Raw genomic sequence first — 19,313 nt, 5'->3', positions numbered from 1 at the left:
CTTTCCAGTCTGGTCCTCAACTGTTAAAACACTGCCACTGTCGCATGGAAACCACCAATATCAACCACAAATGATGACACTCATGATCGATCTACCAGAATTGAGTTTTCTTCTTATCTTGGAAGTTTCCAAGTAGTTTTGTTTTACTCTTTCAGAATACTGAGCTTTCCCCCATCTAATGATCTCTTTCTCTTCTGACTCCGCCCGGTGGTACCCTGTCTGGGTGGCTAACTTGTTGTTTAAAAGTTACTATTTAGTGCCTAATGCGGGCCCAGCAATGTCCCAGATGCAGACCATCACCAGGACCTTTTCACAGCTGAGGAAGCAGGGGCTTATTGAGTTGCCTGAAGCCATACCACCAGTAAGTAGGCAAGGCTGAGATTTTAATGCCGATCTGTCTTAGGAGAAAGCTTAATCCATTATGCCACGTATTACTGTATATAGAAACTCACCTTTTCAACCCATGTCTCAATTCACTAACTAGAGTTGAGCCCCTCACTAGGTAAAAACCATGTCTTACATATGTTTGAGTCCCCAGAGCCTGATCAGGTGCTGAACACCTAGGAGGATCCTTTAGCATCCCTACCTGTAGAGAGGGGACCTTGCTGTCGACAGGTTTTCCTAGGGAAGCGGCAGTAAAGGAGGCCTCCAGCCAAGGCAAAAGGCGCGATTTGATTGTTTCCACACCATCATAACGTCCTCCTAGAAGAATCCACAAATCAGGTCAGCGAGAGAAATCCAACCACAGCAACCCAGTCAGAGAGCACAGAGAAGGGACAAAGAAAAGAAAGCAAAGACGGGGATGCATGGGCCATTCTCACCTTCTTGGGCTGCTGTAGCGAAGATCCCAAAGAGTTGTCCCTGCACTTTGGCGACTTGTTCAATGAGTTCGAGGCAATGATTTAGATTTTGATCACATGAGTTCTTCTGCAAAGCCAGAACAGTAGACATCAGTGCAATTTCCTTATTCTGGGACCCACTGCAGGTGATCAAGCACTTCACTTTACACAGGGCCAGCTGGCTCTGGTGTGCTCCCAGGGCAGAGACTGCTGTGTGCTCACAAAACACACTTCCCTCTCCTCCTGGGCACCCACTAGACTGCTTTCCCCAGCTTCCCTAGCGGTCGGTGCAGCTGTGTAAACCAGTCCCTGTTAGGGATGGGAAGTCATGTGATTGTCCTCAATGATTGTCTTCTTCCTCTCTCCCCACGTCTACTAGCCAAATGCAGAGGACCCCAAGGGCATAAGGGATGGTGGACCACAGGATTTAGAAGGTTGCTAACTGAACACTTGAATTGAACTGTCACATCACTGAGAAAGTTTTTTGGTGGGCAATAAGCCACTGAAACTTGGGGGTTGTTTCTATAGCAATAACCCTGACTCCCTACTCAATGGAACCCTGAAAAAACTTCTTTTAAAAGTAAATAGTCCTTTTGTAACACAATTTAAATCACTGCCTCCTAATTTACCCACTTTACTGGTTCTTACCCTCTACTTAAGTTCAATACGTGCATAAAGGGCACTACTTGCTAACAATAAGAAGGTATTGCTGGTTTGAGGATACAATGGAGAATAAGACCAAAAAGATGGCCCAGGCCATACGGTGAGCCAGACAAGTGGGAGAGAGAGCAGAGTAGACAAGTTACCCTGCAGTGGAATGAAGTCTTGCTATAGGGATGAGCACAAGGTCTATTCAAGAGCCCATTGTCTTAGAAAGTCAGGGAAGGCTTCCAAGACAAAGTGAAATCTAGGTGAGAAGAAATTAGGCAGACTTGGGGAAAGTCTGTCCCCAGAAAGAAGAAGCTAAGAGGTAGACCTCTCAGCTCTTTTTCTGCTTTTCTCATCTCCTTGGTGACCTTTCACCAATTCCTCGTTAGCCAAACCTCTCACTGATTCTAACTCCAAAGGAATGAACGCAACTACGAGCAACAAATTGTGTGGGTGTAAAAATGCATAGATTTATGTGTGACCTCAAGCCATAATAAGGCGCTAGCAGGGGGTACCTTCTGGGTACTACGAATCCCAAGGCAGGAAGTGGGAGCTAGAAACTGGAATGAAGGGGAAAGGTTCAGATGACCTCTAGGTAAAAGTTTGCGAGTAAAATGCAGATCTGTGTCAACAAGGGAAATGGTGCAGACAGGCAGTAAGCTCTTGTGGACAGAGGATATGCCTGGCCTGTCCACTGTTGCATTCCCAGCCCTGCATTCTATTGTCTGTCTGTATTCAAACTCAATATGTATTGGGTTGATGAATGAAAATGAGGCGATTCACTCACTATGGCTTTATTACATCCCCCCCAAATGCCAGGCACTGTTACTGCTTTACATACGTAAACTCAGTTAACCCCACTATAGTACCCTAGGAGATTTGGAGGGCCTTTGTCATCATCCCCATTTTCAGATGAGAAAACTGAGACCCAGAGAGGTTAAATAACATGGCCAAACTTACTTTAGTAAAATGCCGGAACTGAGACAGGGTTTCAGAGGCCATGCTCTTAACTACTAAACTATAGTGACTTTTGGATCATGATTCGTGCCGGGAGGAAGAGGAGAAGGACTGGATGATGTGACAAAGTGTGAATGAGGAGGGCGCTCAGGGAGGCCTCTCTGAGGACGAGACACTGGAGCTAAGTTCCGGATGCAGAACACCAGGGAAAGAGCAGGCCGGGCTGTGGGAACAGCAAGGGCAAAGGCCCAACGGCAGGAAGGAGCCTGGCAAACTTGAACCAGAAGTAGGTACACGTGGCAGAGGACAGCTGGTCAGAGAGGTTGGCAGGACAGATCCTGGAGGGCCCAGGAGGCCTGGTAAGCAGTCCAGGTGGAATGGACTTGTTGTAACTGAGAGGAAGCTGCTGGTTTACCTTCCATGCCTGGTTAACGGTACCTGGGGACTAGCTCTGTTGTAGCATTGATTTCTGTTGTAGCCATTTCTTCTTCTGTCTCATCCTTCTATCCCCTTTTCCTTACAAGACTAAGTATTTTTGTTTGGGTTTGGTTTGGGTTGGGGTTCTTTTGTTTGTTTATTGTTTGGCCTCGCTGCACAGTTTGGGGGATCTTAGTTCCCCGACCAGGGATTGAACCTGGGCCCCCTGTAGTGGAAGTGTGCTGGACTGCCAGGGAATTCCCTGGTCTGGTTTTGACTGAGTTTTTTTTAAAGACTTTGTCTTTCTCATGTTTGTATCAATCATCACTAGTATCCATAGCAAATCGAAGGGCTCAAAATATTAGATGAATGAGTGAGCAAGTGAGTGACTTAGCATAATATTGACATGATCAGAACATATGGAATCCACAGTCTGAACAGCTCTCTCCATTCCTTCCTCATTGAACCAGCAGCTCCTTGCCCTTGCTGTTTTATCCCTGCACTTACCACAGTGAACTTCAATTCCCCACTTACAGCCATTTGCCCTCTGGCTAGATCATGCCATGTGCTAAGTGGACAGAGAAGGGGCTTGGGAGTCAAGCAGACCTGAGTACCTCAGCTCTGCTACCTGCCACAGTCCTGTGTGATCCTGCACAGGTTTTTTAACCTCTCTGATCCCATTTCCTATCCAGGAAAATGGGATAAAGCCTTGCGGAGTGTGAAGAGAATTAAATAAAAAAAAATGCACGTTCCGCACCTTAAAGGCAAAAGTTGTTCAACAGTTGGTACCTGCGAGTCACTACACAGAACTGAGTGGAGCAATGAACTGAGTAATAGGGCAGACCATGGTTCAGATCTAGTTCTCCACTTATTAGCTTTTTCTCCTAGAAAGGACCTTTTAAATATGAACTTCCATTTACTCGTATTTAGAAGGTGGTTGATCTCACCAGCTTACTTAGGTGCAGAGTAGAGGAGGTATGTAATAGTTAGCATTATGGTAGTATTATTACTATATGTTCCTGTGCTATGCCCAATGCCTGATACAAAGCAGGGGTTCAGTGTTTGTCAAATGAGCTTGTACACACGACTTAAATAACAGAAGAGAATATACCACGTCAGACAGTTCCTGATCCCAAGACATGTTACAACATGCTGCTGTTTCTAACACAAAGCATTGCACAAGACACTCAACCTGCAATAGAGTCACAGTATTCTACCAAACAATTACTCCCACAAGATAAATAGAGCAAGGATATGAACTAATTATATTGTCTCCTAATTCCAAAGCTCATTCATTCATAAATCACTGAGTTCCTTTCATTTGTAAGCTTTGGGCTGGCAGCTCAGGAAACAAAACTACATTAAAAAACAAAAAGTTGCCTGCTCTCAATGAGCTCACCAGCTGGTGAAGCCAGGATGGAGAATGGGAAACACACAGAAGATAAATAATTCCCTTAGGGCTTCCCTGGTGGCGCAGTGGTTGAGAGTCCGCCTGCCGATGCAGGGGACGCGGGTTCGTGCCCCGGTCTGGGAGAATCCCACGTGCCGCGGAGTGACTGGGCCCGTGGGCCATGGCCACTGAGCCTGCGTGTCTGGAGCCTGTGCTCCGCAACGGGAGAGGCCAGAGCAGTGAGAGGCCCGCGTACCGCAAAAAAAAATAATAATAATTCCCTCAGTGTTTATTAAATGCTCTAGGAAGACAATGAGCTGTAGAGGGAGCAAGATACACTCTGGTGAGGGGTGAGGGTAAGAGGTTAGGACACTTCAAAACGAAAAACAACAGGTACCAAGGCAAGAAACAGTAAGGCATACTATACAGGAGAAGGGAATGCAGGGTCCAGCGACCAGGTAATGAAGGACTTTATTTGCCACATGAAGGGCTTTGGGCTTTATCCCATCACTGAAAAGTTTAATGGAGCAAGTGGAAGATTTGCTTTGATTTTACAAGAATTACTCTGGCAGGAACAGACCAGATAATTTGGATTAGAGAGCGAGTCCTGTGAGACGGTAGTAGCTGTCTGGCTGAGAGATGCTGAGAGCTGTGGCAATGACAAGGGTCCCCTAAGAGTCCTTCCCAGCCCCCCAAATTACATCTGTATCAGGCAAGGTCCCACTGATTCTAGCATTACCTGAGGAGGAAGTCAGGATGTTTGGAAACAGGTAAGAGGTATGAGAGGGAAGATACTGTTTTCAGACAGTTTAAAGGGTTTGAAGGAGCTCCAGATAGAGAAGTCCAGTGAGAGTATGTAACCATTACTGAGCACCTACCCTTTGCCAGCCAGGCACTGTGCTAAGAGCTTTAAATACATGTTTAAACGTTTCATTTAATCCTCAAAGCAACCCTACAAATTGGACACCGTCCATCATCTCGAATTCACTAATGAGGAAGACAAAGCTCTTAAGTAATTTGGAAGACATGATGGTTCAGCTGGAACCTAAACCCATCCTTGCAGCTTCTGGAACTGGAGCCGAGCTCTCTAACACGAAGCTTTACCAGAAGCCGTTGGAAAGTCATCTGGATCTCAGAAAAGAGGTGACGGTTAGAGGTGCGGCTCTGGAAGCCTCCAGCAGAGGAAGAATGGAAGCCACGTGCACAGAGGAGGGCCCATCGAGAGGGGAGAGTAGGGAGGGGGCTGAGGGCGGGGCAGAGGGCAATTTAACTGTTTCAGAAGTGGGCTGAGGAAGAGGGGCCAGTGAATGAAAAACAAAGCAAGAGCAGTAAGAAATAAGAGGACACCCAGAAAGAAGGATGAAGAACGAGGAAGCCAAAGAAGATGGTTTACTCTCTGCTTCACTCATGCATTTACGTTCTCAACAAATCTTTATGGAGGAGGCTACGGTGTGCTGGGTGCTAGGGACCCAAGACAGTCTCGTGCCCCCAAGGAACTTATAGTCTCAGATAAACATGTAAACGAATGCAAAATCGAGTACTGCCTGCTATAATAAAGGTAGGTCCAGAAGTCAGAGGTGAGGCTCAAAGGAGGAAGTGGTAAGAAGCCAGGAAGATTCAGGAAAGCCTTCACCCGAGGAGCCTTGTGGGCTCCCACTCTTAAAAATTCTAACTGCTCTAGTGTGGGATCTGGGCATTAGAAAGCTTAAAAAGCTTTCTAGATGATTTGTAGGTGTAACCAAGACCACAACGTTAATGGGAAGTGATATTGATTTAGTGAGTCTCATTCAGCTCTCCCTAAAAAAATTAATGAAAAAGAAAACAGAGTATATCACAATTACTAAAGAGAAGAACTATTTATGAACCTCTACTTCAGTTATGTAAGGGTGTATGTGTGCTATGTCGTGATGTAAAATGCATTCATCTCTATGGGGAAGTTTTAAAAGCACTGTCCCAGGGCATAGGGCTTTGCCTGCGTTGAGAACCACTGGTATGGGGGATGAGGAGCCCCCGCAAAACGATCCCCTGTACAGCTGTATAAAAATTGGACTGGAGGGCTTCCCTGGTGGCGCAGTGGTTGAGAGTCCGCCTGCCGATGCAGGGGACACGGGTTCGTGTCCCGGTCTGGGAAGATCCCACATGCCGCGGAGCGGCTGGGCCCGTGAGCCATGGCCGCTGAGCCTGCGCGTCCGGAGCCTGTGCTCTGCAACGGGAGAGGCCACAGCAGTGAGAGGCCCGCGTACCGCAAAAAAAAAAAAAAAAAAAAAATTCAGTTCCTCAGTTTGCACTTGCCAGAGTTCAAGTGCCCAATGACCACCATATTGGACAGTGCAGGTATAGGTATAGATATAGATATAGATATAGATACAGAACACGTCTGTCATCATAGAAAGTTCTGTTGGACAGCTTTGCTCTAAGACTGCCAGTATTGCTGGAGTGGTTGAGCAAGGGAGAGGGTAAGAGATGACATCACAGAATTTAAAGGACCACAGTTGTATAGGAGCTTGATGGCCATTGTAGGAACTCTTTTTCTGAGACAGGAAGTTTGGAGAGTTTTGCCAGAGGAGTAACCTGATCTGACTTGACATTTAGAAGAATCACTTTGGGTTATTTTTTTAATGATCCAAATAAAAGATGACCAAAGGTGGACAAGGGTGGCAGCAGCAGGGGTGGTGGAAAGTGATCAGGTTCTGCACGAATTTACAACTGGTACCCACCGATTCTGCTGGTGAGAAGAAAGTGGAGTATGTCATGATAAAGACTATTAAGTTAGGAAAGAAGTTGGTGTTTGGGGCATGGGAGAGGCTAGGGTCAGTCTCAGGCTGATTTGACTTTGAGATGACAATAGCACAACTGAAAATGTCCAATGTACAGTTGGAGAAGAGAGAGCTCAGATGAGAATAGGACCTGAATATAGATATGAGATGATCAGCATAGGAGTAAGAGATGAAGCAGGAATGGAGGTAGAAGAGAAGATTTCTAAAGTCTGGCCCTTGAAGAACAGTTACAAGGGGGGAGTGGGTGAGGCAAGGAGACAAATTATTAGAGCCTTAGAAGAATAGGGGTGTTGAGAGTCAAATGTGACAGAGACGCCAAAGAGTTGAGAAGAAATGATGTTGCCCAGGGAATGGCCACAAAATTTGGAAAGCCATTTATCTCTTAGAGTGCAGTCTCTACTATTCATGTGTGTGTGTGTGTGTGTGTGTGTGTGTGTGTGTTTGTGTGTGTTTTAGGGGGCGGGGTGGGACAGGTGAAGAATCTAGATTAAAATGGTCTCAGTGAGAACAGAGGAATGGGATGCACCAGTGTCAGTGAGAAGGGAAAGTGCAATAAACTTTGGCATTTCTCAGTACTTACAGGTATTTTCAAAGCAATCATTTAATTTGGTCCAGCCACTACGAGTATCATTTGTGTTAAATATTGTCTAGTGACAAACTGAATACACTTTTTAATATTCCGAGTTAATTTAGACCACAAGCAAGAAAAACATTTTTTCTTGTAAGAGGGAGTTTTAAGAAGGGTGAATACATGTATAGGACTTGTTATTCTCAACCTTCTGAGACTAGGTAACAAGTAGCCACTTTTAAAGGTAGGTGCTAAGGGGAATCCAAGGCTTTGTGCTAGAGGTGAATTTTAGTTTTCCTGCAATCTCGGTGGAGAAGGAATAATCAGTGCTCGTTCTTTAAATGTGCGCGAAGGGGGTAAACCCTAGGAAGGAAGGCTAAGAAGAAACCTGTAACTGTGCTTTGAGCTCCCCTCCTCCCAGGAGCCCTGGTTACAGGGTGGATAGGAAAGCCCAGGGACTCATGACAGCAACCAGTTGCATTTTTCCTGGTAGAATTTCAGAAACAAGCTGATCTAGACTCAAAAATTTGAGATCTAAAAAGGCACCTTACCTATCATCTAATTCCAGTCTCCCATTTAGCAGGGGAGGTACTGAGACCCAGAGGTTAAATAAGTTGATTCAGCTAGTTCTATGCAGAGCCAGACCTAGAAGCTAGGGGGACTGATTCCGTGTCCCCGGCTCTCTCTGCCTCCCTGTTCTACTTGCTGTGTGAAAATAGGACTCCCCTTTTTAAGACAGACCAACCGAAGCAAAATTCAGCACTGGAGTTCTACTCTCTGGGTGGTGGAGATTAACTGGAACTGGAGTGGGAGTGGGGATTAAGGAGATTTGAAGAACCCTTCTGGGTTTGATGAGAGAATATGGGCTTACACATGCCTTGGCAACAGGCCTTCTGAAATCTGCCCTGGTGTTGAAACTGTGCCTTACTTGCCATGCTGACCAGAACACAAGTGAAACCCGCAACAGTAACAACTGCCCGTTTCACTGATTTCTGGGTACTAACTCCTGGGTGTATTTTTATAAAAATCCATCCTGATACAACCACAAGTCATCCCCAGAGTGGGAGACTTGAGGAAAGGCAAGAGGAGGGATGTAGTAAAAATAATAATAATAATTCGAGTCGGGGGTATGAGGGTAGACCGCTGGCGGAGGGGATAGGCGGGAGAGTGGCAGTCTTGACCAGACCCCGGCGGCTCGCAGGGCTTTCGCGTTGCTAGGGCCGCCGGCGTCCTTGGCTACTGCTGGGTAAAATGCGTGCTCTCTTCCCAGACTCCGAGTCCCGCGCTCCGCACGGAGAAAGGGGAACCCGCACTTTCCTTCCTTCCCGGCGATGCGGGTCCGATGCTGGGCCCTAGTTAGGCATCACAACCGCGGGACTTGGCAAAGCGGCCACCCGGAGACCAGTGCTAAGAAGTCCCCGCCGAGGGTCGTGCGAGGAACTAGAGGGAGGGGCGAGCCCCGGGGGTCTCCCACCCTGACTCACGTTGTACTGCCTCAGCCAGGACTCTAGCTGGTTCTGCATCGATCTTAAAGATTCGTTGGAGACCAGTTTCCTCAGGTTATCCGCCATTGCTCGTTTTTCCGCTCGGCCCCGCTCTGGGAGATGGACTCGTGGACCGCGAGCCGATGTGGCGGGAAAAGTGTTATCTTCTGGAGGGGCTCAGAGCGCGGCTGGTGTTTCCATCCTCCCTCTCCGGTCGGACGGGGCAGGGTTCGGGAAGCCGGAGGGAGGTGCCCTGGGCCACAGCCGCCGCAGCTCATACGCCGCCCCGCGCGGTCTCCAGGCTCCCCTGCGGCTGCCCGGAGCCCCGGCCAGAACACCCGGGTGATTGTGAAACAAACCTTGACGTGAGCGCGCGGCTGTTAGGTACGCGCGCCGCCCAGCCCCAGCCGCGCCCTCCGCCCGCCTGCAGCCCAGGCGCCCTCCCTCCGACCCCGGGGGTCCCGGGCACCCCGCGCGATGCCGCCGTTCCTCCCGATGCTGGTGGTCGAAAGCGAGGGTGCCCAAAGCCAGTGAGACTCCGGGTTGGGCCGGGGGCTGGAAGACGCTAAGACTACGGACGGCGGCTGCCCTACCCGCTGATGGGCTGAGACGCGCCCTTAGTGTAGGATGGGGGTCAGCTGGAGGCCTCTTGTCTAGAAAAGCAAAGGTCGTTTCTCCCTAGACGTCTTTGGTTAGGCTCTGAAGAAAGCACCTGTTTGGGTCCTTCCTTTATTCTTTCATTTCTCAAGGCTTTAATTCTTCATTTGTTAACACCTAGGGTTTTGTGGGTGCCCAGGTAAATAGATGTTAGCTCCAGGATGTTCACAAATTAATCAGGTTTAAACAAGATTTGGTCTATTTTTAGAATCACTAACACTCTAAAGCTTCATTTAATTATGAATTCTCTAATTGAGACTTTGTTCAAGTTCAGGGCCGGTTTGGCGCTATTTCAAAAGGGTGTATTAAGCCACAGTGACAGTTTGAACTACCTAAGAAATGAAACCGTTTCAACCATCATTAAGCACTTTAGAACCCTTATTTTCTATGCTATCAAATGATGTGCAGATTGCAAATCATCCTCATCTATTCATTAAAACAGTGTGGGTGGAGCAGGGCCTCAACTAGCTAGTTTAATTCAGTTCCTTTTCTTCAGGTATATGAGAATATATGAACATTGCACATGTCCACCTACCGTAAAATTCAGAATTTTTGCCCCCCCTTTTTTCCTCTTAATTACAATGGTTTTAATGTCCTCTAATAAAAATGAAAGGCTCATTTCTGGAGCCTATGTTCTTACTATCTTCTATAGACCACAAAATAAGAACTATAAAAGTTCTCATCACAAGAAAAAAAAACCCAAACTTGTAACTATGTGTGGTGATGGATGTTAATTAGATTTATTGTGGTGATCGTTTCACAGAATATACAAATATTGAATCATACATAATGTATTCTTTTGATTATATCTCTACAAAAAGAAAAACTAAGGAATATAAAAAGAACACACATTATTTTATCATGGTGCAATAACGATTACTAAACTAAAAAAAACACTATTCATTAGAGACTTTCTTCCTTTAAAAAATTATAAAGAAGGAGGAAGGGAATGGAGCAGAATCTCATAGATTTCTTAATTTAGGGCCAGTAACTGCACATTTTAATAGGCAATTGGAATCTTTGAACAGTCGGATTTACTTATTAATAAAAACCAAGTTGGAATATTTGCTTATATCAGATTGTGTTAAATCCTCTTCCTTGCTATGGACACTTTAATTAACTGCTAATCCTTGTTTATATCATCTTACAATAGTTCTTACTTCACAGGAATATTACAGACTAAATAAGATCATTCATGTGAAGTATACTTAGCACAGTGCTTGGCATATATTATAGCAAGTGCTTCCTAAATGCTATGATCACTGTTACGACGAATGTAGATCACAGTATTATATTAAACAGAGAAAACTAGGTTGGAAACAATGTAAATCAATGATAGCGTAATGACTGAGCAAACCATTCAATGAAATTTTCACACTAGAAATCTTGTTATTGAAGAATATCTAGTATCTAGGAATTCTTACTACATAATGTTAAGTGAAAAAAGCCAGACACTAAATTATATATATTGTGTTACATTATACAACGTGAAACCAAGGCATGACTACGGATGATTTTAATTTGCTCCTTTATACTTTTCTGATTTTCCAAATTTCTACCATGAACACAAACTGCTTTTATGAAAACTTACTCAGAACCAAAGTTACCCAAAAACTTTACCACCTTCAGAAAAATGTTAGTCAAAATATCAATATTTAAGCCAACTCAAAACAGAATATGCTTTGACCAAATGTTCATATTACTAATTTAATAGACTATTATAGAGTCTTAGGATAAAATGGGTCTTTGAAATCACTTTACAATATGCTACCTGATGTTATTTATCTCTACAGTACTGGAGCCCCACAGCTAGATTCAAGACCCTTCAGGCCTCCAGTCATTTCATACACTTCTTGGTTTCTGTAGAATTCTGGAGCATGGCTGCCCATAGCAGGAACTTGATGCTTACTAACAACAAGCATAGTTCTTAAGGACTCAAAACAAAGGAAATGCATACTTATTCATTATTTATCCCCCCAAAACTTCCAAAAGAGGATCTGAGATGGCTTACAGTAAAAGGCTTGTGGAAAATATCATTGTTAGATTTAGAAATTTGTGTGTGTGTGTGTGGTACGCGGGCCTCTCACTGTTGTGGCCTCTCCCATTGCGGAGCACAGGCTCTGGACGCGCAGGCTCAGTGGCCATGGCTCACGGGCCCAGCCGCTCCGCAGCATGTGGGATCTTCCCAGACCGGGGCACGAACCCGTGTCCCCTGCATAGGCAGGCGGACTCTCAACCACTGCGCCACCAGGGAAGCCCCCTAGAAATTTTTTTAATGGAAAAAATATGCCCCCAATTTAAGCTTATGTACTAAGATTGAGCCTTATTTTACATTTATTTCTGGGCTTTGTAGTAGTCAAGGCAAAAAGGAAAATGGGCGGTATGATTAGTACTATTTGATTTTAAAAGTATACATACTAATTTTTTGAATGAAAACACATTTTTCTGGTACCAGTTCTAAAATATGTTTATTTTTTTCCAAAGAGTATAGAACAACATAGATGAAGCTGTCCTTAATAAACCCCCCCCCTTTTTTTTAGAAAATATAGAAACAATCTTAATTTGATTGTTTCTTGCAGTCACCTTTGATCAATGCTAAGGGGGTAAAACTAGAACACATGCCATCAAAGAGAGGGCCAAGCAATTGTCACCCCATTTCTTAGCTCTCTGGTGATGTTACTTGATACAAGCTTAGAATTTCCATACGTGTAGGAATAAGGGGATATCCTCATAAGTGCCCTTAATGATGATCCCCTCCTCAGAGCTTTTTATGGGTGTAGGATGGTAATCAATTTAAGAGAGAGCTAGAGTCTGGAATGCAAACAGTCGATGTTGCTGATTAAAGAAGAATCCATATGCTTCAAACTACAAGTATGCACTCAACAAGTTTGAGATTCTGCTTTAAAAGTCTATTTTAGGGCTTCCCTGGTGGCGCAGTGGTTGAGAGTCCGCCTGCCGATGCAGGGGACACGGGTTCGTGCCCCGGTCCGGGAAGATCCCACGTGCCGCGCAGCGGCTGGGCCCGTGAGCCATGGCCGCTGAGCGTGCACGTCCGGAGCCTGTGCTCCGCAACGGGAGAGGCCACAACAGTGAGAAGCCCGCGTACCGCAAAAAAATTTAAAAACAATAAATAAAAGTCTATTTTATGTGTATATATGAAAGAAAATATCAGTTAAGTAAAGGTACTATTCAGAGAATCTTTTGATGCTCTAAATTTTGTTCCAATTTGATTGTTTTAGGATATTATCAAGTAGGCAATTATTTGGGAAGAAAAGATAAAAATCAAATCTTTCTTTTTGGTACACTATCAGGTAACATGGAGAAGTTGAAAGAACAATGAACTTGGAACATGGATACTCTTGCTTTATCTCACACTCTGCCAGTTAGTGGCTTCTCACGACTTTACATAAGTCTTTAATCATTCCGAACCTCATGTTTTTTCCATTCTATATAATGAAAAACATGGACTAGATGAGCTCTAAGATCTCTTACAGTTCTCACATTCTTTAATGCTATTTTTCCTTTTTTTTTCCTTTTAACATATTGGTTATGGTTCGGATTGAGCAAATCTTGCCCTTTGTTTCAGTTTTTGGTTCACAGTTCAGTTGAGGTCAAGCCTTGATTCTGAGAGCATTAGCCAATAAGCAAAAGTTGAGCCTCTTTCTTGCATACAACTTAATCTGCAGACTTTCTGGAATAACTAATATACCTAACCTCCAGGAAATAAACAAGTGGGTTCACTAGAGCTGCACTTTTTGTGTGTGTGTGTGTGTGTGTGTGTGTGTGTGTTGTGGCCTCTCCCGTTGCGGAGCACAGGCTCCGGACGCGCAGGCTCAGCGGCCATGGCTCACGGGCCCAGCCGCTCCGCGGCATGTGGGATCTTCCTGGACCGGGGCACGAACCCGTGTCCCCTGCATCAGCAGGCGGACTCTCAACCACTGCGCCACCAGGGAAGCCCTAGTTGCACTTTTAATTAATTTAAATCCAGCTCAAACTGACAAAATCTTCCTAACTCCTCCAACCCAACAAAGCTCATTACTCTCTTCTTTATACTTTCTCTCTCTAACTTTAGACATGTTGATACTGTTAAAGTTATCATACTATATTAAACTTATTTGTCTGCATCCTATATAAACTTGTGAGCTTCTTAAAGAAAAAGGCAAAGGTTTATTTAGCTTAATATCCTCAGCACAGCAAGTGACACTTTCTAAGCCCTCTATATATGTTCGTTAAACTGAATTGTTAACAAAAAGATACAGAAGTAAAAGAAAGAAAAGAGGAAAGAAGGTAGGAAGGAGATGATTGGCTGCTTCATATCTGATGTCATAATCCCATTGAGGTAGAAGAAAAGCAAATGTAATAGCCAGTTGGTTGTTCTTAGAGCATCATAATTCTACCACCCAGCCAGGAGCCATTTGATCTAGAGAAGTGTAAGAGTCAAACATCTGGGTGGAATAGGCTTTCTGAAAGTCCTTAATTGTGTCTGGTTCATATTTTACCTACATCAGTTAGCTGGAGATATTTTTAATTTGGGATTTTAAGAAGCCAACAAAAGACTGAGAGAACCCACTCTCAGTATAGTGAGAGCTGTGTGTGTTTTTCACGCTTGTATGTAAGAAACCTGTATGCAAGAAGCTACAAGGATATACAGTGGGATCTTCATCATAATTTCCAGTGCTCCCTCACTAGGGACAGTTGCAAACCCTTAGCCAGTGTGGCTAAAGGCATAATCTGTTCTGCTCTGGCCAGGATTCTTTTTCAGGCACCCCAGTCCTCTTCTGTGTGTGCCATGCTATTCTTATCCTACGGCTGTCCGTGTCAGAATCTCAGTCCTTTGGGTCAGGGCCTATATTACCATTTGAAGAAAATCTTTTAGCCTTTGCTGACCCGATTGCATGAAGTGTCTTTTAAATTCAAATTGTATTGGTAGTATTGCCAAAGCACTTTGTCTCTACTCGTAGGTAGAAAACACTAATTTGTCCATTCACTCAGCATTCTGTAACCTGAATGCTCTGTGTTCTCATACTATCAACTTCATTTGGATCTTTTTGTTCTCTGCCACACTGGAAAGAAGCTTCCCCCCGCTGGACAGAAGCAGGGATGCTGTTTTCTGTATAATACCAACAAGCATTCCCTACTCAGTGCAACAGTTCAGAATTTTTCTGTAAAATTATTTCATGCCCACTATTGATTAAACTACAAAAATGAGGAAAATTTTAATATATCACAACTGTATCACCTTAGCATGTAAATAAACTATTGATACTATAGAACATTTGTAGCAAATACAGATTAGAAGAGGGGGGAAAGTAGATTTGGTGTGATTTTTGAGGGTTACAAGATACCCCTCCTATCTCAACCCAGGATTCCATCATTTTAGTTAGTTCAGAAAAGAAGGCATCCTTGCCCTCAAGCTTTTCAGCTTTGCTCGCTAGACTCTTGGCAAATACTTGGCTCTGAGAAAATGGTCATTGAAGGTATGAGCTTAGGACACATTAGGCTGATGCAAAGGTGCAGTGGGTATAATCTACATTATAAGATACCCTTAAACACCTGAGGAGAGGGACGTGGGACAGCATGAGAACAGTCTCTAGGATGAAGGATGTTGAAATAGATCTTTTCGACACATTTGATAAACATTTACTGAATTTCTAGCGTGACAGAAACAACTGCCTTAATCCTAAGGCAAAATTAGACTCAGTCCCTTCTCCCTAGCATCTCACAATCTATTCAGGAGAGAGAGACACAACCATAGTTCATTGTGACAAGTTACAATAGGGTAAATATAAAATTGTATGGAAACACTGACCTTCCTCTACTTCCTCCTCCATCCCCCTGAAGAAAGGAAATTGTAATGCATGTGCACATATCAGCAACACTTAGGTGCCAGTAATATTTTTTACCCAATAGAAAAAAATTAATCCAATAGTCACCCATCAAAGTTACTAAGTACATATGATGTACTTGGTTCCTAATATGTCCAGGATTTGGGGCAACACAGAAGTAGTAACACATTATCCCTATATTTTAATGAGCTTACAGTCTACCCAGGAGCACAATCTATGTGCATGAAAAGTAAAATAACACAAGATAATGTGTTACTAAGTATCAAATGGGTGTCATAGCAAATTGGTGCCATACAGTTAAAAATAGAGAGTAAGGGATACTCCTCGTGGCACAGTGGTTAAGAATCTGCCTGCCAATGCATGGGACACGGGTTCGAGCCCTGGTCTGGGAAGATCCCACATGCCACAGAGAAGCTAAGCCCGTGCGTCACAACTACTGAGCCCACGTGCTGCAACTACTGAAGCCCGCACGCCTACAGCCTGTGCTCCGCAGCAAGAGAAGCCACCGCAATGAGAAGCCCGCGCACCGCAACGAAGAGTAGCCCCACTCGCCGCTACTAAAGAAAGCCAGCGCGCAGCAACGAACACCCAACGCAGCCAAAAACTAATTATTTTTTAAAAAGAGCATAATAATGATTGGCTGTAATTGTCAGGCAGAGGTGGAACTGAGGTTGGTGCCTAAAGATGACTGGGATTTGGGGAGGTATGAATTCATAGACCAGAAAGATGGCCAAATAAATAAATTTCAGCTTAGTGGAAGAAATGTGACAATAAAGGCATGCTTGAGGATCACAGGCAGGGGCACGGAAATCAGCAATTCATGATGGGGAGGAAGATTAAAGAAGCCTTCCCAGGGCTTCCCTGGTGGCGCAGTGGTTGAGAGTCCGCCTGCCAATGCAGGGGACGCGGGTTCGTGCCCCGGTCTGGGAAGATCCCACATGCCGCGGAGCGCGTGGGCCAGTGAGCCATGGCCGCTGAGCCTGCGCGTCCGGAGCCTGTGCTCCGCAACGGGAGAGGCCACCACAGTGAGAGGCCCGCGTACCGCAAAAAAAAAAAAAAAGAAGTCTTCCCAAAAGAAATATCCCTTGAGCTGCGTTTTAGTGGACAAGCTGAAGAATATCTAGATGAAAAAGAGAAATATCCACATATGCAAAGGCACAGAGACATGAAGAACTTGATATGTTCAGACAAATACTTGGGAACTGCAGATACTGCACACGGCAGGAGTGAAGGATGAGTTTGTGGAAGGGGCAGGAAAGGAGGCTAAAAAGAGGTAGACAGGAACCAAAAAGTAAAGGACTATATATATATATATATATATATATATATATATATCTCACCATAAAGAGTTTGATTTTTATCATGCAAGGTATTGGAGGGTTTTAAGCACCAGGGTGAGGAGAGACATGATCAGGTTTGTACTGTAGAAGGATCACACTAGAAATAGTATAAAATGACTTTTGAGGTTTCTGACAGGATGGTGGTGTCATTCACTAAGAGAACACAGGAAAAGTAGATTGAGGGGAAGTTCTTGAGTTTAATTTTTGGATGGTTTCCTAAGGACTGCCATAACAAATGATCACAAACTTGGTGGCTTCAAACAACAGAAACTGATTCTCTCACAGTTCTGAAAGTTAGAAGTTAGCAGGGTTGGTTCCTTCTGGAGCCTCTAAGGGAGAATCTGTCTCAGGATGCTCTCCTAGTTTTTGGTGACAAGTCTTGGCATCCCTTGCCTTGTAGACACATGGCTCCAATCTCTGCCTCTGTCTTCACGTCATCTTCTCCCATGTGTGTGTCTCTGTCCTCACCTCTTCTTATAAGGACATCAGGCATTACATTTACAGCCTACTCTAAATCCAGAGTGATCGCATCTTGAGATCCTTAACTTTATTACATCTGCAAAGACCCTATTCCCCAAAAATGTCACATTCGCAGGTACTGGAAATTAGGACTTGGATATATCTTTTGCGGGGGGAACACTATTTAATCCACTGTAATGTGAATGAATGGATAATGGTCTCTATGTTCTGACTAGTACTCTAGCCTTACGGAGCTCTGCTTTGCACTTCTAAATGCTAATAATATGTAACAGGCAAAAGGAAGCGCAGAATTAAAGGTTATGTGATATGGTAGAAAAAGCAAACACTTTAGTCAAGTGGACTTAGGTTCAATCCTGGCTCTTTTGTAGTTGAAAGCTTGGTTAGGTGTTTAACCTCTATGAGCCTTGATTTCTTCATTTGTAAAATGGCGATAACATGACCTATCTCGTAAGAGTGCTGGGAGAATTGGACTTAAAATATTATTTCAGGGAAAAAAAAGCTTGAAGATAATGCATTTGGGATTGACCTACATCAAAGTTGCGGTCTTATGAGTGAATTTAAAGACTATGCAGGAATTGGCATCAAGGAGAGTAGTGAGGTGTCCTTTCACAGAGCTGGAGATCAGCAAGGAGGAATCCAAGAGAAGGTAATTTTTTTTTCAGATAGCCTAAGGGGAATTTGGCATTAGGAAAATCAGGTATCTCACCGCCTAAGTGCGAGAGAGGTTGGCAAAATCAAGGCAGGGCTGCTGGTCTTAGAAACTGGGGTATCAGGCATATTTCTAAGACATTTATGAAGTTTCCTTACTGTGTTAGGCATTGGAGATAAAAGAGTGAGTGAGATACGGGCGTTCCAGATAGAGCTCCCTGTTTTTTAGATGAAATTAGACAGGTTAACAAAATAGAATACAATGCAATCTAAAGTGCGTGTAGAAGACCAGGAGCAGAGTTAAGGGACGGACCAGCTAAAACTGCACATACGCCTGGGAAGGCTTTAAAGAGAATGAGACATTTGAATGGATTTTTGGAGGACATATAAGAGTGTGCTTGGGCTTCCCTGGTGGCGCAGTGGTTGAGAGTCCACCTGCCGATGCAGGGGACACGGGTTTGTGCCCCGGTCCGGGAAGATCCCACATGCTGCAGAGTGGCTAGGCCCGTGAGCCATGGCCGCTGAGCCTGCGCGTCCGGAGCCTGTGCTCCTCAACGGGAGAGGCCACAGCAGTGAGAGGCCCGCGTACCGCAAAAAAAAAAAAAAAAGTGTGCTTGCCAGAAAAAAAGAGAAGGATTTTCCAAGCAGAGGGAAAAAAGGCAAAGCATAGGAAGTAAGGACTACAGGACCAGAATTGGAGACAGGAAATAAGGATCAGTCAAAAGCCCTGTTATCTGAATGGATAATTGGGACCACAGTCAAGACTATTCAAAGAGACTTACTGCTGACTCCCAAAGCATTGGGCTATAACTTATAATCTTCCTGCCTAAGATGAGGTTTGTCCTAGAGATCCAGGCAGGAGTGAGCCTAGAGATGCAGATCAATTGGTTCCAGCATTTGGGAAAGGATAGGCAGAGACTGATGACCAGGTAGGTACTGACATTAGCCAAAACCAGAGGAGAGAAAGGAAAAGATTATGAGGGACTTACCACGTGAGAGAGTGTCTAACTTAAACTTCACGGCAATCCTCCGAAGTAGGAAGAGAGCGAAACAACGGCTCCAGTCATCGAAAAGCAAAACTGACCTAGTTCCCAGAGAAAGGAAAACTTGGCCAGTACGTAGGTCTCTTTGGTGCTTCCTGCTGAGTTAGGCAGGCCTAGGGCCCAAAGGTGCTTAGGAGAACTGGTTTCGGCTACCTGAGGAACAGTTCTTGAAACGGTTCTTGCACCTGGAATGCCACTGCCCTCTTTTTTTTTTTTTTT

The 19,313-nt window shown here is 44.5% G+C and overlaps 1 protein-coding gene across 3 annotated transcripts in view; it reads right to left on the bottom strand.

The window, feature by feature from the left end:
• SPATA18 (spermatogenesis associated 18) overlaps positions 1-9,397 on the bottom strand; it is a 34,409-nt gene extending 25,012 nt beyond the window's left edge. For all 3 annotated transcript variants that reach the window (XR_010943000.1, XR_010943002.1, XM_067735948.1), the window contains exons 1-3: positions 9,081-9,397; positions 822-927; positions 587-702 (exon numbers count right to left, since the gene is read on the bottom strand). Coding sequence is in view for 1 of the 3 variants with exons in the window: in XM_067735948.1 (XP_067592049.1) it covers positions 587-702; positions 822-927; positions 9,081-9,167 (309 nt within the window). In the remaining 2 variants the exon portion in view is untranslated. The remainder of the gene's footprint in view (positions 1-586; positions 703-821; positions 928-9,080) is intronic.
• Between the last annotated feature and the right edge of the window lie 9,916 nt (positions 9,398-19,313).

Source organism: Pseudorca crassidens, chromosome 4 (assembly GCF_039906515.1).
Source record: "Pseudorca crassidens isolate mPseCra1 chromosome 4, mPseCra1.hap1, whole genome shotgun sequence".
In the NCBI taxonomy this organism is placed as follows: Eukaryota; Metazoa; Chordata; class Mammalia; order Artiodactyla; family Delphinidae; genus Pseudorca; species Pseudorca crassidens.
Note: the sequence above shows the minus strand (reverse complement) of the source record. Positions and strands in the feature narration are given on the sequence as shown.